The 23,234-nt window shown below is 43.2% G+C and overlaps 1 protein-coding gene across 1 annotated transcript in view; it reads right to left on the reverse strand.

The window, feature by feature from the left end:
- The window catches only part of LOC118379786 (acetyl-coenzyme A synthetase, cytoplasmic-like), a 56,434-nt gene that overhangs the window by 23,189 nt on the left and 10,011 nt on the right, over positions 1-23,234 (reverse strand). Inside the window, exons 6-13 of the mRNA XM_052475939.1 lie at positions 22,294-22,369; positions 21,432-21,510; positions 19,765-19,902; positions 18,620-18,790; positions 17,117-17,250; positions 16,498-16,630; positions 10,688-10,744; positions 10,256-10,336 (exon numbers count right to left, since the gene is read on the reverse strand). Coding sequence (XP_052331899.1) covers positions 10,256-10,336; positions 10,688-10,744; positions 16,498-16,630; positions 17,117-17,250; positions 18,620-18,790; positions 19,765-19,902; positions 21,432-21,510; positions 22,294-22,369 — 869 coding nt within the window. The remainder of the gene's footprint in view (positions 1-10,255; positions 10,337-10,687; positions 10,745-16,497; positions 16,631-17,116; positions 17,251-18,619; positions 18,791-19,764; positions 19,903-21,431; positions 21,511-22,293; positions 22,370-23,234) is intronic.

The raw sequence follows: 23,234 nt of genomic DNA on the forward strand, positions 1-23,234 counted from the left end.
TAGTTTAGAAATATTATGGTAAATATTACAGTAATAAACTTACCAGTACCTAATGAAACACCTGCAACAACATTACAGACCATGGCTCTTAGTTTAGAAATATTACGGTAAATATTACGGTAATGATCCTACCAGTACCTAATGAAACACCTGCAACCATTACAGGCCGTGGCTTTAGTTTAGAAATATTACGAATAACCCTACCAGTACCTAATGAAACACCTGCAACAACATTACAGACCATGGCTCTTAGTTTAGACATATTACGGTAAATATTACGGTAATAACTCTACCAGTACCTAATGAAACACCTGCAACAACATTACAGACCGTGGCTCTTAGTTTAGAAAATTACGGTAATTACCTTACCAGTACCTAATGAAACACCTGCAACAACATCCCAGACCGGGGCTCTTAGTTTAGAAATATTACGGTAATTACCCTACCAGTACCTAATGAAACACCTGCAACAACATCAAAGACCAGGGCTCTTAGTTTAGAAATATTACGGTAATAACCCTACCAGTGCCTAATGAAACACCTGCAACAACATTACAGACCGGGGCTCTTAGTTTAGAAATATTACGGTAATTACCCTACCAGTACCTAATGAAACACCTGCAACAACATCCCACCGGGCTCTTAGTTTAGAAATAATACGGTAATTACCCTACCAGTACCTAATGAAACACCTGCACAACATCCCAGACCTTGGCTCTTAGTTTAGACATATTACGGTAATAACCCTACCACTACCTAATGAAACACCTGCAACAACATCCCAGACCGGGGCTCTTAGTTTAGACATATTACGGTAATTACCCTACCAGTACCTAATGAAACACCTGCAACAACATCCCAGACCGGGGCTCTTAGTTTAGACATATTACGGTAATAACCCTACCAGTACCTCATGAAACACCTGCAACAACATCCCAGACCGGGGCTCTTAGTTTAGAAATATTACGGTAATTACCCTACCAGTACCTAATGAAACACCTGCAACAACATCCCAGACCGGGGCTCTTAGTTTAGACATATTACGGTAATTACCCTACCAGTACCTCATGAAACACCTGCAACAACATTACAGACCTTGGCTCTTAGTTTAGACATATTACGGTAATAACCCTACCAGTACCTAATGAAACACCTGCAACAACATTACAGACCGGGGCTCTTAGTTTAGAAATATTACGGTAATAACCCTACCAGTACCTAATGAAACACCTGCAACAACATCCCAGACCGGGGCTCTTAGTTTAGAAATATTACGGTAATTACCCTACCAGTACCTAATGAAACACCTGCAACAACATCAAAGACCGGGCTCTTAGTTTAGAAATATTACGGTAATAACCCTACCAGTGCCTAATGAAACACCTGCAACAACATTACAGACCGGGGCTCTTAGTTTAGAAATATTACGGTAATTACCCTACCAGTACCTAATGAAACACCTGCAACAACATCCCAGACCTTGGCTCTTAGTTTAGACATACGGTAATAACCCTACCAGTACCTAATGAAACACCTGCAACAACATCCCAGACCGGGGCTCTTAGTTTAGACATATTACGAATTACCCTACCAGTACCTAATGAAACACCTGCAACAACATCCCAGACCGGGGCTCTTAGTTTAGACATATTACGGTAATAACCCTACCAGTACCTCATGAAACACCTGCAACATCCCAGACCGGGCTCTTAGTTTAGAAATATTACGGTAATTACCCTACCAGTACCTCATGAAACACCTGCAACAACATCCCAGACCGGGGCTCTTAGTTTAGAAATATTACGGTAATTACCCAACCAGTACCTTATGAAACACCTGCAACAACATCCCAGACCGGGGTTCTTAGTTTAGAAATATTACGGTAATTACCTACCAGTACCTAATGAAACACCTGCAACAACATCCCAGACCGGGCTCTTAGTTTAGAAATATTACGGTAATTACCCTACCAGTCAGTACCTTTTATGAAACACCTGCAACAACATCCCAGACCTTGGCTCTTAGTTTAGACATATTACGGTAATAACCCTACCAGTACCTAATGAAACACCTGCAACAACATCCCAGACCGGGGCTCTTAGTTTAGACATATTACGGTAATTACCCTACCAGTACCTAATGAAACACCTGCAACAACATCCCAGACCGGGGCTCTTAGTTTAGACATATTACGGTAATAACCCTACCAGTACCTAATGAAACACCTGTAACAACATTACAGACCTTGGCTCTTAGTTTAGACATATTACGGTAATTACCCTACCAGTACCTAATGAAACACCTGCAACAACATCCCAGACCGGGGCTCTTAGTTTAGAAATATTACGGTAATAACCCTACCAGTACCTAATGAAACACCTGCAACAACATCCCAGACCGTGGCTCTTAGTTTAGACATATTACGGTAATAACCCTACCAGTACCTAATGAACCACCTGCAACAACATCCCAGACCGGGGCTCTTAGTTTAGACATATTACGGTAATTACCCTACCAGTACCTAATGAAACACCTGCAACAACATCCCAGACCGGGGCTCTTAGTTTAGACATATTACGGTAATAACCCTACCAGTACCTCATGAAACACCTGCAACAACATCCCAGACCGGGGCTCTTAGTTTAGAAATATTACGGTAATTACCCTACCAGTACCTCATGAAACACCTGCAACAACATCCCAGACCGGGGCCTAGTTTAGAAATATTACGGTAATTACCCTACCAGTACCTTATGAAACACCTGCAACAACATCCCAGACCGGGGCTCTTAGTTTAGAAATATTACGGTAATTACCCTACCAGTACCTAATGAAACACCTGCAACAACATCCCAGACCGGGGCTCTTAGTTTAGAAATACGGTAATTACCCTACCAGTACCTAATGAAACACCTGCAACAACATCCCAGACCTTGGCTCTTAGTTTAGACATATTACGGTAATAACCCTACCAGTACCTAATGAAACACCTGCAACAACATCCCAGACCGGGGCTCTTAGTTTAGACATATTACGGTAATTACCCTACCAGTACCTAATGAAACACCTGCAACAACATCCCAGACCGGGGCTCTTAGTTTAGACATATTACGGTAATTACCCTACCAGTACCTTATGAAACACCTGCAACAACATCCCAGACCGGGGCTCTTAGTTTAGAAATATTACGGTAATTACCCTACCAGTACCTTATGAAACACCTGCAACAACATCCCAGACCGGGGCTCTTAGTTTAGAAATATTACGGTAATTACCCTACCAGTCAGTACCTTATGAAACACCTGCAACAACATTACAGACCTTGGCTCTTAGTTTAGACATATTACGGTAATAACCCTACCAGTACCTAATGAAACACCTGCAACAACATCCCAGACCGGGCTCTTAGTTTAGAAATATTACGGTAATTACCCTACCAGTACCTAATGAAACACCTGCAACAACATCCCAGACCGGGGCTCTTAGTTTAGAAATATTACGGTAATTACCCTACCAGTACCTAATGAAACACCTGCAACAACATCAAAGACCGGGGCTCTTAGTTTAGAAATATTACGGTAATAACCCTACCAGTGCCTAATGAAACACCTGCAACAACATTACAGACCGGGGCTCTTAGTTTAGAAATATTACGGTAATTACCCTACCAGTACCTAATGAAACACCTGCAACAACATCCCAGACCTTGGCTCTTAGTTTAGACATATTACGGTAATAACCCTACCAGTACCTAATGAAACACCTGCAACAACATCCCAGACCGGGGCTCTTAGTTTAGACATATTACGGTAATTACCCTACCAGTACCTAATGAAACACCTGCAACAACATCCCAGACCGGGGCTCTTAGTTTAGACATATTACGGTAATAACCCTACCAGTACCTCATGAAACACCTGCAACAACATCCCAGACCGGGGCTCTTAGTTTAGAAATATTACGGTAATTACCCTACCAGTACCTCATGAAACACCTGCAACAACATCCCAGACCGGGGCTCTTAGTTTAGAAATATTACGGTAATTACCCTACCAGTACCTTATGAAACACCTGCAACAACATCCCAGACCGGGGTTCTTAGTTTAGAAATATTACGGTAATTACCCTACCAGTACCTAATGAAACACCTGCAACAACATCCCAGACCGGGGCTCTTAGTTTAGAAATATTACGGTAATTACCCTACCAGTCAGTACCTTATGAAACACCTGCAACAACATCCCAGACCTTGGCTCTTAGTTTAGACATATTACGGTAATAACCTACCAGTACCTAATGAAACACCTGCAACAACATCCCAGACCGGGGCTCTTAGTTTAGAAATATTACGGTAATAACCCTACCAGTACCTAATGAAACACCTGCAACAACATCCCAGACCGGGGCTCTTAGTTTAGAAATATTACGGTAATAACCCTACCAGTACCTTATGAAACACCTGCAACAACATTACAGACCTTGGCTCTTAGTTTAGACATATTACGGTAATTACCCTACCAGTACCTAATGAAACACCTGCAACAACATCCCAGACCGGGGCTCTTAGTTTAGACATATTACGGTAATTACCCTACCAGTACCTAATGAAACACCTGCAACAACATCCCAGACCGCTCTTAGTTTAGAAATATTACGGTAATAACCCTACCAGTACCTAATGAAACACCTGCAACAACATCCCAGACCGGGGCTCTTAGTTTAGAAATATTACGGTAATTACCCTACCAGTACCTAATGAAACACCTGCAACAACATCCCAGACCGGGGCTCTTAGTTTAGAAATATTACGGTAATTACCCTACCAGTACCTAATGAAACACCTGCAACAACATTACAGACCGGGGCTCTTAGTTTAGAAATATTACGGTAATAACCCTACCAGTACCTAATGAAACACCTGCAACAACATCCCAGACCGGGGCTCTTAGTTTAGAAATATTACAGTAAATATTACGGTAATAACCCTACCAGTACCTAATGAAACACCTGCAACAACATTACAGACTGTGGCTCTTAGTTTAGAAATATTATGGTAAATATTACAGTAATAAACTTACCAGTACCTAATGAAACACCTGCAACAACATTACAGACCATGGCTCTTAGTTTAGAAATATTACGGTAAATATTACGGTAATGATCCTACCAGTACCTAATGAAACACCTGCAACAACATTACAGGCCGTGGCTCTTAGTTTAGAAATATTACGGTAATAACCCTACCAGTACCTAATGAAACACCTGCAACAACATTACAGACCATGGCTCTTAGTTTAGACATATTACGGTAAATATTACGGTAATAACTCTACCAGTACCTAATGAAACACCTGCAACAACATTACAGACCGTGGCTCTTAGTTTAGAAATATTACGGTAATTACCCTACCAGTACCTAATGAAACACCTGCAACAACATCCCAGACCGGGGCTCTTAGTTTAGAAATATTACGGTAATTACCCTACCAGTACCTAATGAAACACCTGCAACAACATCAAAGACCGGGGCTCTTAGTTTAGAAATATTACGGTAATAACCCTACCAGTGCCTAATGAAACACCTGCAACAACATTACAGACCGGGGCTCTTAGTTTAGAAATATTACGGTAATTACCCTACCAGTACCTAATGAAACACCTGCAACAACATCCCAGACCGGGCTCTTAGTTTAGAAATATTACGGTAATTACCCTACCAGTACCTAATGAAACACCTGCAACAACATCCCAGACCTTGGCTCTTAGTTTAGAAATATTACGGTAATAACCCTATCAGTACCTAATGAAACACCTGCAACAACATCCCAGACCGGGGCTCTTAGTTTAGAAATATTACAGTAAATATTACGGTAATAACCCTACCAGTACCTAATGAAACACCTGCAACAACATCCCAGACCGGGGCTCTTAGTTTAGAAATATTACGGTAATTACCCTACCAGTACCTAATGAAACACCTGCAACAACATCCCAGACCTTGGCTCTTAGTTTAGAAATATTGCAGTAATAACCCTATCAGTACCTAATGAAACACCTGCAACAACATCCCAGACCGGGGCTCTTAGTTTAGAAATATTACAGTAAATATTACGGTAATAACTCTACCAGTACCTAATGAAACACCTGCAACAACATTACAGACCGTGGCTCTTAGTTTAGAAATATTACGGTAATTACCCTACCAGTACCTAATGAAACACCTGCAACAACATCCCAGACCGGGGCTCTTAGTTTAGAAATATTACGGTAATTACCCTACCAGTACCTAATGAAACACCTGCAACAACATCAAAGACCGGGGCTCTTAGTTTAGAAATATTACGGTAATAACCCTACCAGTGCCTAATGAAACACCTGCAACAACATTACAGACCGGGGCTCTTAGTTTAGAAATATTACGGTAATTACCCTACCAGTACCTAATGAAACACCTGCAACAACATCCCAGACCGGGGCTCTTAGTTTAGAAATATTACGGTAATTACCCTACCAGTACCTAATGAAACACCTGCAACAACATCCCAGACCTTGGCTCTTAGTTTAGAAATATTACGGTAATAACCCTATCAGTACCTAATGAAACACCTGCAACAACATCCCAGACCGGGGCTCTTAGTTTAGAAATATTACAGTAAATATTACGGTAATAACCCTACCAGTACCTAATGAAACACCTGCAACAACATTACAGGCCGTGGCTCTTAGTTTAGAAATATTACGGTAATAACCCTACCAGTACCTAATGAAACACCTGCAACAACATTACAGACCATGGCTCTTAGTTTAGACATATTACGGTAAATATTACGGTAATAACTCTACCAGTACCTAATGAAACACCTGCAACAACATTACAGACCGTGGCTCTTAGTTTAGAAATATTACGGTAATTACCCTACCAGTACCTAATGAAACACCTGCAACAACATCCCAGACCGGGGCTCTTAGTTTAGAAATATTACGGTAATTACCCTACCAGTACCTAATGAAACACCTGCAACAACATCCCAGACCGGGCTCTTAGTTTAGAAATATTACGGTAATAACCCTACCAGTGCCTAATGAAACACCTGCAACAACATTACAGACCGGGGCTCTTAGTTTAGAAATATTACGGTAATTACCCTACCAGTACCTAATGAAACACCTGCAACAACATCCCAGACCGGGGCTCTTAGTTTAGAAATATTACGGTAATTACCCAACCAGTACCTAATGAAACACCTGCAACAACATCCCAGACCTTGGCTCTTAGTTTAGACATATTACGGTAATAACCCTACCAGTACCTAATGAAACACCTGCAACAACATCCCAGACCGGGGCTCTTAGTTTAGACATATTACGGTAATTACCCTACCAGTACCTAATGAAACACCTGCAACAACATCCCAGACCGGGGCTCTTAGTTTAGACATATTACGGTAATAACCCTACCAGTACCTCATGAAACACCTGCAACAACATCCCAGACCGGGGCTCTTAGTTTAGAAATATTACGGTAATTACCCTACCAGTACCTCATGAAACACCTGCAACAACATCCCAGACCGGGGCTCTTAGTTTAGAAATATTACGGTAATTACCCTACCAGTACCTTATGAAACACCTGCAACAACATCCCAGACCGGGGCTCTTAGTTTAGAAATATTACGGTAATTACCCTACCAGTACCTAATGAAACACCTGCAAAACATCCCAGACCTTGGCTCTTAGTTTAGACATATTACGGTAATAACCCTACCAGTACCTAATGAAACACCTGCAACAACATCCCAGACCGGGGCTCTTAGTTTAGACATATTACGGTAATTACCCTACCAGTACCTAATGAAACACCTGCAACAACATCCCAGACCGGGGCTCTGAGTTTAGACATATTACGGTAATTACCCTACCAGTACCTTATGAAACACCTGCAACAACATCCCAGACCGGGGCTCTTAGTTTAGAAATATTACGGTAATTACCCTACCAGTACCTTATGAAACACCTGCAACAACATCCCAGACCGGGGCTCTTAGTTTAGAAATATTACGGTAATTACCCTACCAGTCAGTACCTGATGAAACACCTGCAACAACATTACAGACCTTGGCTCTTAGTTTAGACATATTACGGTAATAACCTAACAGTACCTAATGAAACACCTGCAACAACATCCCAGACCGGGGCTCTTAGTTTAGAAATATTACGGTAATTACCCTACCAGTACCTAATGAAACACCTGCAACAACATCCCAGACCGGGGCTCTTAGTTTAGAAATATTACGGTAATTACCCTACCAGTACCTAATGAAACACCTGCAACAACATCAAAGACCGGGGCTCTTAGTTTAGAAATATTACGGTAATTACCCTACCAGTACCTAATGAAACACCTGCAACAACATCCCAGACCGGGGCTCTTAGTTTAGAAATATTACGGTAATTACCCTACCAGTACCTAATGAAACACCTGCAACAACATCCCAGACCTTGGCTCTTAGTTTAGACATATTACGGTAATAACCCTACCAGTACCTAATGAAACACCTGCAACAACATCCCAGACCGGGGCTCTTAGTTTAGACATATTACGGTAATTACCCTACCAGTACCTAATGAAACACCTGCAACAACATCCCAGACCGGGGCTCTTAGTTTAGACATATTACGGTAATAACCCTACCAGTACCTCATGAAACACCTGCAACAACATCCCAGACCGGGGCTCTTAGTTTAGAAATATTACGGTAATAACCCTACCAGTACCTCATGAAACACCTGCAACAACATCCCAGACCGGGGCTCTTAGTTTAGAAATATTACGGTAATTACCCTACCAGTACCTTATGAAACACCTGCAACAACATCCCAGACCGGGGCTCTTAGTTTAGAAATATTACGGTAATTACCCTACCAGTACCTAATGAAACACCTGCAACAACATCCCAGACCGGGGCTCTTAGTTTAGAAATATTACGGTAATACCCTACCAGTACCTAATGAAACACCTGCAACAACATCCCAGACCTTGGCTCTTAGTTTAGACATATTACGGTAATAACCCTACCAGTACCTAATGAAACACCTGCAACAACATCCCAGACCGGGGCTCTTAGTTTAGACATATTACGGTAATTACCCTACCAGTACCTAATGAAACACCTGCAACAACATCCCAGACCGGGGCTCTTAGTTTAGACATATTACGGTAATTACCCTACCAGTACCTAATGAAACACCTGCAACAACATCCCAGACCGGGGCTCTTAGTTTAGAAATATTACAGTAAATATTACGGTAATAACCCTACCAGTACCTAATGAAACACCTGCAACAACATTACAGACTGTGGCTCTTAGTTTAGAAATATTATGGTAAATATTACAGTAATAAACTTACCAGTACCTAATGAAACACCTGCAACAACATCACAGACCGTGGCTCTTAGTTTAGAAATATTATGGTAAATATTACAGCAATAAACTTACCAGTACCTAATGAAACACCTGCAACAACATTACAGACCATGGCTCTTAGTTTAGAAATATTACGGTAAATATTACGGTAATGATCCTACCAGTACCTAATGAAACACCTGCAACAACATTACAGGCCGTGGCTCTTAGTTTAGAAATATTACGGTAATAACCCTACCAGTACCTAATGAAACACCTGCAAAAACATTACAGACCATGGCTCTTAGTTTAGACATATTACGGTAAATATTACGGTAATAACTCTACCAGTACCTAATGAAACACCTGCAACAACATTACAGACCGTGGCTCTTAGTTTAGAAATATTACGGTAATAACCCTACCAGTACCTAATGAAACACCTGCAACAACATTACAGACCGGGGCTCTTAGTTTAGAAATATTACGGTAATTACCCTACCAGTACCTAATGAAACACCTGCAACAACATTACAGACCTTGGCTCTTAGTTTAGAAATATTACGGTAATAACCCTACCAGTACCTAATGAAACACCTGCAACAACATTACAGACTGTGGCTCTTAGTTTAGACATATTACGGTAAATATTACGGTATTAACCCTACATGAAATCCATATTATAAGGAAAGTGAGAAAGAATAAAATAAAAAAACATGTATTAAACTGTACTTGAAGTGATTGTACCATAGAATGTGTGTTGTACTGACCAGATAGTATAGTGTTATAATACTGACCAGATAGTATAGTGTTTTAATACTGACCAGATAGTATAGTGTTTTAATACTGACCAGATAGCCCTCTGCCTCTCCCTCCAGTTCCTCTCCATGCTCGTTCAGTATGGTGGGCTCCACGCCAAAGAAAGGAAACGTCTGGAACATCAGACCGATTCAAATCACTAGGATTCAAGGTTGATTTGATGCTTTTATAAAAGGGGTAGGAAACCCTGGTCCTGGATTACCAAGGACACTTCATGTTTTTAATTTTTTACATTTTATTTAACCCGACCTGAAAAACCAGGTGTGTTCCATTTAGACGATCACTGATCAATTAGCTCAGGTGGTCAGGTAGTCAGGTGGTCAGATGTGATGGCCTCGTTGGAACCTGCAGCTCTCCATGAACTAGGTTACCCTACCCCTGCTATAAACACTGTGTACACGGTATATATATATATATATATATATATATATATATATATATATATATATATGATGGTAACTTACAGCTGATCCAGGTTTCAGAGGTGTAGCGGCAGGTAAAGGAGTTAAAACATGGCCACCCTGCGCAAGAACACACACACACACACACACACAATGAACAACAATCTAAACGCGACACGCTGAAATAAAAGATCACAGAAATGTTTCATTTGTACAAAAAAAATAAGTTTTTTTTTCTCCTCTCAAATGTTTTGCACAAAATGTGTTTACATCCCTGTTAGTGAGCATTTCTCCTTTGCCAAGATAATCCATCCACCTGACAGGTGTGGTATATCAAGAATCTAATTAAAATAGCATGATCATGCCATAGGTGCACCTTGTGCTGAGGACAATATGAGACCACTCTAAAATGTGCCGTTTTGTCTCACAACACAATGCCACTGATGTCTCAAGTTGAGGGATAGTGCAATTTTAAAACATTTTTTATTTTACCTTTATTTAACCAGGCAAGTCAGTTAAGAACACATTCTTATTTTCAATGACGGCCTGGCATGCTGACTGTAGGAATGTCCAACTGAGTTGTTGCCAGAGAATGTAATGTTAATTTCTCTACCATAAGCCGCCTCCAACGTCATTTTAGAGAATTTGGGAGGACGTCCAACCAGGCCTCAATGTGAACCGCAAATGGCCACGTGAATATGGCCTCGTGTGGGCGATACTGACGGTTTGCTGATGTCAACGATACTGACTGGTTTTCTGAACAGAGTGCCCCATGGTGGGGTTATGGTATGGGCAGATAACTGGTTTTCTACCACAGATAACACAATGGTTTTAAATCCATGGCAACTTGAATGCACAGAGTTTTCTAATCCAAGATCCTGAGGCCCATTGTTGTGCCCTTCACCCACCACCATCACAGCCCCATGTCGCAAGGATCTGGACACAATTCCTGGAAGCTGTAAATGTCCCAGTTCTTCCATGACCTGCATACTCACCAGACATGTCACCCATTCAGATGTTTGGGATGCTCTGGATCCACACCAGATACTGACTGCGTGCTCCAGTTCCCACCAATATCCAGCAACTTCACCACACCAGATTGAAGAGGACTGGGACAACATTCCACAGGCCACAATCAACAGCCTGATCCAACTCTATGTGGAGGAGATGTGTTCGCGCTGCATGAGGCAAATGGTCACACCAGATACTGACTGGTTTTCTGATCCACACCAGATACTGACTGGTTTTCTAATCCACACCAGATACTGACTGGTTTTCTGATCCACACCAGATACTGACTGGTGTTCTGATCCACACCAGATGCTGACTGGTGTTCTGATCCACACCAGATACTGACTGGTTTTCTGATCCACACCAGATACTGACTGGTTTCTGATCCACACCAGATACTGACTGGTTTTTCTGATCCACACCAGATGCTGACTGGTTTTCTGATCCACACCAGATACTGACTGGTTTTCTGATCCACACCAGATACTGACTGGTTTTCTGATCCACACCAGATACTGACTGGTTTTCTGATCCACACCAGATAGTGACTGGTTTTCTAATCCACACCAGATACTGACTGGTGTTCTGATCCACACCAGATACTGACTGGTTTTCTGATCCACACCAGATACTGACTGGTTTTCTGATCCACACCAGATAGTGACTGGTTTTCTAATCCACACCAGATACTGACTGGTTTTCTGATCCACACCAGATACTGACTGGTTTTCAGATCCACACCAGATACTGACTGGTTCTGATCCCACACCAGATACTGACTGGTTCTGATCCACACCAGATACTGACTGGTTTTCTGATCCACACCAGATACTGACTGGTTTTCTGATCCACACCAGATACTGACTGGTTTTCTGATCCACACCAGATAGTGACTGGTTTTCTAATCCACACCAGATACTGACTGGTTTCTGATCCACACCAGATACTGTCTGGTTTTCTGATCCACACCAGATACTGACTGGTTTTCTGATCCACACCAGATACTGACTGGTTTTCTGATCCACACCAGATACTGACTGGTTTTCTGATCCACACCAGATACTGACTGGTTTTCTGATCCACACCAGATACTGACTGGTTTTCTGATCCACACCAGATACTGACTGGTTTTCTGATCCACACCAGATACTGACTGGTTTTCTGATCCACACCAGATACTGACTGGTTTCTGATCCACACCAGATACTGACTGGTTCTGATCCACACCAGATACTGACTGGTTCTGATCCACACCAGATACTGACTGGTTCTGATCCACACCAGATACTGACTGGTTCTGATCCACACCAGATACTGACTGGTTCTGATCCACACCAGATACTGACTGGTTCTGATCCACACCAGATACTGACTGGTTTTCTGATCCACACCAGATACTGACTGGTTTTCTGATCCACACCAGATACTGACTGGTTTCTGATCCACACCAGATACTGACTGGTTTTCTGATCCACACCAGATACTGACTGGTTCTGATCCACACCAGATACTGACTAGTTTTCTGATCCACACCAGATACTGAATGGTTTTCTGATCCACACCAGATACTGACTGGTTTTCTGATCCACACCAGATACTGACTGGTTCTGATCCACACCAGATACTGACTGGTTCTGATCCACACCAGATACTGACTGGTTCTGATCCACACCAGATACTGACTGGTTTCTGATCCACACCAGATACTGACTGGTTTCTGATCCACACCAGATACTGACTGGTTTTCTGATCCACACCAGATACTGACTGGTTTTCTGATCCACACCAGATACTGACTGGTTTTCTGATCCACACCAGATACTGACTGGTTCTGATCCACACCAGATACTGACTGGTTCTGATCCACACCAGATACTGACTGGTTCTGATCCACACCAGATACTGACTGGTTCTGATCCACACCAGATACTGACTGGTTTCTGATCCACACCAGATACTGACTGGTTCTGATCCACACCAGATACTGACTGGTGTTCTGATCCACACCAGATACTGACTGGTTTCTGATCCACACCAGATACTGACTGGTTCTGATCCACACCAGATACTGACTGGTGTTCTGATCCACACCAGATACTGACTGGTTCTGATCCACACCAGATACTGACTGGTTCTGATCCACACCAGATACTGACTGGTGTTCTGATCCACACCAGATACTGACTGGTTTTCTGATCCACACCAGATACTGACTGGTGTTCTGATCCACACCAGATACTGACTGGTTCTGATCCACACCAGATACTGACTGGTTCTGATCCACACCAGATACTGACTGGTTTTCTGATCCACACCAGATACTGACTGGTGTTCTGATCCACACCAGATACTGACTGGTTTCTGATCCACACCAGATACTGACTGGTTTTCTGATCCACACCAGATACTGACTGGTTTTCTGATCCACACCAGATACTGACTGGTGTTCTGATCCACACCAGATACTGACTGGTTTTCTGATCCACACCAGATACTGACTGGTTTTCTGATCCACACCAGATACTGACTGGTTTTCTGATCCACACCAGATACTGACTGGTTTTCTGATCCACACCAGATACTGACTGGTTTTCTGATCCACACCAGATACTGACTGGTTTTCTGATCCACACCAGATACTGACTGGTGTTCTGATCCACACCAGATACTGACTGGTTTTCTGATCCACACCAGATACTGACTGGTTTTCTGATCCACACCAGATAGTGACTGGTTTTCTAATCCACACCAGATACTGACTGGTTTTCTGATCCACACCAGATACTGACTGGTTTTCTGATCCACACCAGATACTGACTGGTTCTGATCCACACCAGATACTGACTGGTTCTGATCCACACCAGATACTGACTGGTTTTCTGATCCACACCAGATACTGACTGGTTTTCTGATCCACACCAGATACTGACTGGTTTTCTGATCCACACCAGATACTGACTGGTTTTCTGATCCACACCAGATACTGACTGGTGTTCTGATCCACACCAGATACTGTCTGGTTTTCTGATCCACACCAGATACTGACTGGTTTTCTGATCCACACCAGATACTGACTGGTTTTCTGATCCACACCAGATACTGACTGGTTTTCTGATCCACACCAGATACTGACTGGTTTTCTGATCCACACCAGATACTGACTGGTTTTCTGATCCACACCAGATACTGACTGGTTTTCTGATCCACACCAGATACTGACTGGTTTTCTGATCCACACCAGATACTGACTGGTTTTCTGATCCACACCAGATACTGACTGGTTTTCTGATCCACACCAGATACTGACTGGTTTTCTGATCCACACCAGATACTGACTGGTTCTGATCCACACCAGATACTGACTGGTTCTGATCCACACCAGATACTGACTGGTTTCTGATCCACACCAGATACTGACTGGTTTTCTGATCCACACCAGATACTGACTGGTTTTCTGATCCACACCAGATACTGACTGGTTTTCTGATCCACACCAGATACTTACTGGTGTTCTGATCCACACCAGATACTGACTGGTTTTCTGATCCACACCAGATACTGACTGGTTTTCTGATCCACACCAGATACTGACTGGTTTTCTGATCCACACCAGATACTGACTGGTTTTCTGATCCACACCAGATACTGACTGGTTCTGATCCACACCAGATACTGACTGGTTTTCTGATCCACACCAGATACTGACTGGTTTCTGATCCACACCAGATACTGACTGGTTTCTGATCCACACCAGATACTGACTGGTTTTCTGATCCACACCAGATACTGACTGGTTTTCTGATCCACACCAGATACTGACTGGTTTTCTGATCCACACCAGATACTGACTGGTTCTGATCCACACCAGATACTGACTGGTTCTGATCCACACAGATACTGACTGGTTTTCTGATCCACACCAGATACTGACTGGTTTTCTGATCCACACCAGATACTGACTGGTTCTGATCCACACCAGATACTGACTGGTTCTGATCCACACCAGATACTGACTGGTGTTTCTGATCCACACCAGATACTGACTGGTTCTCTGATCCACACCAGATACTGACTGGTTCTGATCCACACCAGATACTGACTGGTTCTGATCCACACCAGATACTGACTGGTTCTGATCCACACCACAGATACTGACTGGTTTTCTGATCCACACCAGATACTGACTGGTGTTCTGATCCACACCAGATACTGACTGGTTCTGATCCACACCAGATACTGACTGGTGTTCTGATCCACACCAGATACTGACTGGTTCTGATCCACACCAGATACTGACTGGTTCTGATCCACACCAGATACTGACTGGTGTTCTGATCCACACCAGATACTGACTGGTTCTGATCCACACCAGATACTGACTGGTTTTCTGATCCACACCAGATACTGACTGGTTTTCTGATCCACACCAGATACTGACTGGTTCTGATCCACACCAGATACTGACTGGTTTTCTGATCCACACCAGATACTGACTGGTTCTGATCCACACCAGATATCTACTGGTTCTGATCCACACCAGATACTGACTGGTTCTGATCCACGCTCCAACCTTTTTAAGGTATCTGTGACCAACAGATACATCTCTGTATTCCCAGTCATGTCAAATCCTTTATTATTATTATTATGAACTGTAGCTCAGTAAAATCTTCATATTTATTGCTCAGTATATTTTTCAAATGTATTAAAATCTTTATTTTAACTGTATTTTCTAGTTCTTAGTTTCAGTCAAATAGATGTAATAGAAAACAATTAAAAGATTTAAAATAAAAAAAAAGGACGATTTCAAAACAGACATTCTGGACTGGCACCAGTTGGGACATTGCTCACTCAGCGTCTCTCACCGTCTCGGTCTGCCAAAAGGTGTCCACCACAGGGCATCTCTTCTGACCAATCACCTCGTGGTACCAATGCCACGCCTCCGGGTTGATGGGCTCACCTACAGTACCCAGAATCCTCAGCGATGACAGGTCGTACCTGCAGGGAGTGACAGGATTAGGGTGAATAAGTGAAGAAAATGCTGAGTCTGGTCTGGTTCAACTGAGTGTTGGTTCTCCTTTCGTCCAACAGATGGCGCTAGTGGACAGAAGGACACTGTTATTATAGCCAAAGTGCTGTAGCTCAGATCAGTGTACGACGTAAAGATGAAAGGCCGGGATTCAATCTGATCAGCTGTAGATCCAGGGGTAATAGTTTGCTTGACATTTAAAAGGTAATTTCCTACGGAGCTGACATCATGTATGAGGTCTGACATACGCAACGTTTATCATGTATGAGGTCTCTGGCAAACCGCCGGGAACATTACCTTACAAAGATGCAAAGCAACAACAAAAAAAACACACAAAAAAAGGACAGATTGGATTGAATCCTGGCCTTACACTGAGAAAACACTGTGTGTGTGTGTGTGTGTGTGTGTGTGTGTGTGTGTGTGTGTGTGTGTGTGTGTGTGTGTGTGTGTCTTACTTCTGTACTGGATCTAATCCGTACTTCATCAGGAGGCGTATGGCTGTGGGAGCTGTGTAGAACTTGGTCACTCTGTACTTCTCAATCACCTCCCAGAAACGCCCAACGTGAGGGTGGACTGGAATACCCACGAACTGAGAACACACACACACACACACACACACACACACACACACACACACACACACACACACACACACACACACACAGAGACAGAGGAACACACACACACACACAGAGACAGAGGACAGAGGACACACACACACACACACACAGAGGAACACACACCACACACACCACACACACACACACACACACACACACACACACACACACACACACACACACACACACACACACACACACACACAGTTCAGTCAGGCAATATATACAAAGGAAGTGCTAGTATTACAACGTATAAAACCTTAACCAAACAGACCAAGAGGGTTCCCACCCACCCAACATGTTAACCAATCAGACCAAGAGGATTCCTACCAACCCAACATGTTAACCAATCAGACCAAGAGGGTTCCCACCCACCCAACATGTTAACCAATCAGACCAAGAGGATTCCCACCCACCCAACATGTTAACCAATCAGACCAAGAGGGTTCCCACCCACCCAACATGTTAACCAATCAGACCAAGAGGGTTCCCACCCACCCAACATGTTAACCAATCAGACCAAGAGGGTTCCCACCCACCCAACATGTTAACCAATCAGACCAAGAGGATTCCCACCAACCCAACATGTTAACCAATCAGACCAAGAGGGTTCCCACCCACCCAACATGTTAACCAATCAGACCAAGAGGGTTCCCACCCACCCAACATGTTAACCAATCAGACCAAGAGGGTTCCCACCCACCCAACATGTTAACCAATCAGACCAAGAGGGTTCCCACCCACCCAACATGTTAACCAATCAGACCAAGAGGGTTCCCACCCACCCAACATGTTAACCAATCAGACCAAGAGGGTTCCCACCCACCCAACATGTTAACCAATCAGACCAAGAGGGTTCCCACCCACCCAACATGTTAACTCAGACTTGCCTAGTTAACCAATCAACCAAGAGGGTTCCCAAAACAAAAAAATGTTAAAAAATCAGTTCCCACCAAGGGGTTCCCACCCAACATGTTCTAATGACCAGTTCTATACCAGTTCCATCCCGACCAATAATTTGTTAACTACCAGTTAAATAAAGGTTAAATAAAAAAAAATGTTTCAAAAAATGTTGTTTGTTCTACTGACCAGTTCTATACCAGTTTTATACCCGTTCTAGTGACCAGCTCTATACCAGTTCTACTGACCAGTTCTATACCCGTTCTAGTGACCAGCTCTATACCAGTTCTATACCAGTTCTACTGACCAGTTCTATACCAGTTCTACTGACCAGTTCTATACCAGTTCTACTGACCAGTTCTATACCAGTTCTACACCAGTTCTACTGACCAGTTCTATACCCGTTCTAGTGACCAGCTCTATACCAGTTCTACTGACCAGTACGCTGGTAGCCCCGTTGGCCAGGGGTCCATAGGTGATGTAGGAGTGTCCGGTGATCCATCCTATATCTGCGGTACACCAGTACACATCGTCTGGCTGGTGGTCAAACACACACTTAAAGGTCAGAGAGGTGTAGAGCAGGTAGCCTGCTACTGTGTGGAGGACACCCTGTAAGGGGAGGAAGGCCCAGGGTTAACACACAGAGGAACATACATACACACACACACACAGACAGAGGAACATACATACATACATACATACATACATACATACATACATACATACATACATACATACATACATACATACATACATACATACATACATACATACATACATACATACATACATACATACATACATACATACATACATACGAGGTGTGCGTATATATATAAATTATATATATATATAATATATATAATATATAATATATATATATATACACACACACACACCTCGTGTGTGTATATATATATGTGACTGAGTGTGTGTGTATATATACAGTGGGGCAAAAAAGTATTTAGTGTGCCACCAATTGTGCAAGTTCTCCCACTTAAAAAGATGAGTGGTTCTGGGATTTTTGCTCATCGTTCTTGTTATCATTTTGACCCCACGGGGTGAGATCTTGCGTATAGCCCCAGATCGAAGGAGATTATCAGTGGTCTTGTATGTCTTCCATTTCCTAATAATTGCTCCCACAGTTGATTTCTTCAAACCAAGCTGCTTACCTATTGCAGATTCAGTCTTCCCAGCCTGGTGCAGGTCTACAATTTTGTTTCTGGTGTCCTTTGACAGCTCTTTGGTCTTGGCCATAGTGGAGTTTGGAGTGTGACTGTTTGAGGTTGTGGACAGGTGTCTTTTATACTGATAACAAGTTCAAACAGGTGCCATTAATACAGGTAACGAGTGGAGGACAGAGGAGCCTCTTAAAGAAGAAGTTACAAGTCTGTGAGAGAGCCAGAAATCTTACTTGTTTGTAGGTGACCAAATACTTATTTTCCACCATAATTTGCAAATCAATTCATAAAAAAAAAATCCTATCAATGTGATGTGGCTGACTAAATACTTTTTTGCCCCAGTGTGTGTGTGTGTGTGTGTGTGTGTGTGTGTGTGTGTGTGTGTGTGTGTGTGTACCCTACCTTTGGTTTGCCAGTAGATCCGCTGGTATAAAGTATAAAGAGAGGATCCTCTGCATCCAGCCACTCAGGTTCACACTGCTCTGAGACCTGTCCCATCACCTCCTCCCAACACACATCACATGCAGCATCCCACGGGGTCTGGACAACAGGAAATACAACAGGAACCTGATCGTCAGAATACAGTAGAGGTAGAGTTGTGGCCAAAAGTTTTGAGAATGACGCAAATATTAATTTTCACAAAGTCTGCTGCCTCAGTGTGTATGATGGCAATTTGCATATACTCCAGAATGTTATGAAGAGTGATCAGATGAATTGCAAAGTCCCTCTTTGCCATGCAAATGAACGCAAAAAAACTGTTTCCACTGCATTTCAGCCCTGCCACAAAAGGACCAGCTGACTTGTCAGTGATTATCTTGTTAACACAGGTGTGAGTGTTGACGAGGACAAGGCTGGAGATCACTCTGTCATGCTGATAGAGTTTGAATAACAGACTGGAAGCTTCAAAAGGAGGGTGGTGCTGGGAATCATTGTTCTTCCTCTGTCAACCATGGTTACCTGCAAGGAAACACGTGCCATCATCATTGCTTTGCACAAAAAGGGCTTCACGGGCAAGGATATTGCTGCCAGTAAGATTGCACCTAAATCAACGATTTATCGGATCATCAAGAACTTCAAGGAGAGCGGTTAAATTGTTGTGAAGAAGGCTTCAGGGCGCCCAAGAAAGTCCAGCAAGCGCCAGGACCGTCTCCTAAAGTTGATTCAGCTGCGGGATCGGGGCACCACCAGTACAGAGCTTACTCAGGAATGGCAGCAGGCAGGTGTGAGTGCATCTGCACGCACAGTGAGGCAAAGACTTTTGGAGGATGGCCTGGTGTCAAAAAGGGCAGCAAAGAAGCCACTTCTCCCCAGGAAAAACATCAGGGACACACTGATATTCTGCAAAAGGTACAGGGATTGGACTGCTGAGGACTGGGGTAAAGTAATTATCTGATGAATCCCCTTTCCGATTGTTTGGGGGCATCCGGAAAAAAGCTTGTCCGGAGAAGACAAGGTGACTCTTTGCATCAACTTCATGTAATTGTCAATAAAAGCCTTTGACACTTATGAAATGCTTGTAATTATACTTCAGTATTCCATAGTAACATCTGACAAAAAATATCTAAAGAAACTACACCAGGAATTACAGCAGGACCACGATAGTCAGAATACAGTAAAAACTACACCATGAATTACATCAGGACCACGATAGTCAGAATACAGTAAAAACTACACCAGGAATTACAGCAGGACCACGATAGTCAGAATACAGTAAAAACTACACCAGGAATTACAGCAGGACCACGATAGTCAGAATACAGTAAAAACTACACCAGGAATTACAGCAGGACCACGATAGTCAGAATACAGTAAAAACTACACCAGGAATTACAGCAGGACCACGATAGTCAGAATACAGTAAAACTACACCAGGAATTACAGCAGGAGGACAGCACACCAACAAACAACTCAGGTTAAACTACACCAGGAATTACAGCAGGACCAACTCAGGTTAAAACTCAAGATGTTTATTTTTTAGATTGAACTCGCAAAAAAAAAAGAAGAAGAAAAAAAGAAAGAGCTATTTTAGGCACCTGGTAGATGAACGTCCGGTCAAAATCTGGACCTACCTGCAATTTGTTGGAAACATCTGCATCTTGTGTCCTCAGATGTTTCACTACTAAACATCTTGTAACAGTGGCGGATGCTCTGTGGAGAAAAGAAGAGCAGAGCTGTCGGCATAGATACCGGATGTGTTATCTGTCCGTAAGGGCAGTCAGTGTAGCGCCGCTGAATATTTCCTATACACTGAGTGGACAAACCATTAGGAGCACCTTTCTAATATTAAGTTGCACCATCGTTTCCCCTCAGAACAGCCTCAATTCGTCAGGACATGTTGACTCTACATGGTGTTGAAAGCGTTTCCACAGGGCCCATGTTGACTCCAAAAGGGATCATAGGTTTCACCTGGATTCACCTGGTCAGTCTATGTCATGGAAAGAGCAGATGTTCCTAATGTTTTGTCCACTCAGTGTATGCTTCTACATGGTAGAGTATCTTCCATATGGTGTTTATATGCTGTCATATGTCTTTTGGCTGCGATAGACATACAAGTGCCGTTTTACAGACACACAAAATCGCTACGGCGACAGACCGAGATCGCTAGGGGCAACAGACAGATGGGGCTTCCCTGTAGAATCAAAACTCTTGCTGTTGCCCCACAGCTTGCAGAACAGACAACACTCTCCATCAACAGGGTCTGGCTCTGTGTGTGTGTGTGTGTGTGTGTGTGTGTGTGTGTGTGTGTGTGTGTGTGTGTGTGTGTGTGTGTGTGTGTGTGTGTGTGTGTGTGTGTGTGTGCCACTGCTCCTATCTCAGGGGTTAAGGTAAACAGTATCTGTAATGAAGAGACAGACAGATCGACAGACAGAGAGAGACGATGCAGTAGGTATAGGCAGAACCATGAGGTTTAGAGGTTTAAAGAGAACCTACTTCTCCCTACATTTCTCCAGAGCCTCGTCTGCTATCTGTTTCAGGTTGATCAACTTCTCCCCTCTGTACACACCATCTTGAGAGAGAGAGAGAGAGAGAGAGAGAGAACTGTTGGAGACCCAAGCCCATATAGGAGGTAATTGCTTTAAAATGTTTTAATTCAACCTTTATTTAACTAGGAAAGTCAGTTTAAGAACAAATTCTTATTGACAGTGGCGGCCTACACCGACCAAACCCGGACGACGCTGGGCCAATTGTGCGCCGCCCTACGGGACTCCCAATCACGGCGGCCGGTTGTGGCTGGAATCGAACTGAGATGAAGTGCCTTAGAACCCTGCGCCACTCGGGACCAGCCACGTCCCCACATGCATGGTGTCATCTCATTGGACATCAGCCACGTCCCACATGCATGGTGTCATCTTATTGGACGACATCAGCCAAGTCCCACATGCATGGTGTCATCTTATTGGACGACATCAGCCAAGTCCCACATGCATGGTGTCATCTCATTGACATCAGCCAAGTCCCACATGCATGGTGTCATCTTATTGGACATCAGCCACGTCCCACATCAGCCACGTCCCACATGCATGGTGTCATCTCATTGGACGACATCAGCCACGTCCCACATGCATGGTGTCATCTTATTGGATGACATCAGCCAAGTCCCACATGCATGGTGTCATCTTATTGGACGACATCAGCCAAGTCCCACATGCATGGTGTCATCTTATTGGACGACATCAGCCACGTCCCACATGCATGGTGTCATCTTATTGGATGACATCAGCCAAGTCCCACATGCATGGTGTCATCTCATTGGACATCAGCCAGTCCCACATGCATGGTGTCATCTTATTGGACGACATCAGCCAAGTCCCACATGCATGGTGTCATCTTATTGGACATCAGCCAAGTCCCACATGCATGGTGTCATCTTA

The sequence above is a fragment of the Oncorhynchus keta genome, chromosome 23, assembly GCF_023373465.1.
Source record: "Oncorhynchus keta strain PuntledgeMale-10-30-2019 chromosome 23, Oket_V2, whole genome shotgun sequence".
NCBI classification, from domain to species: Eukaryota; Metazoa; Chordata; class Actinopteri; order Salmoniformes; family Salmonidae; genus Oncorhynchus; species Oncorhynchus keta.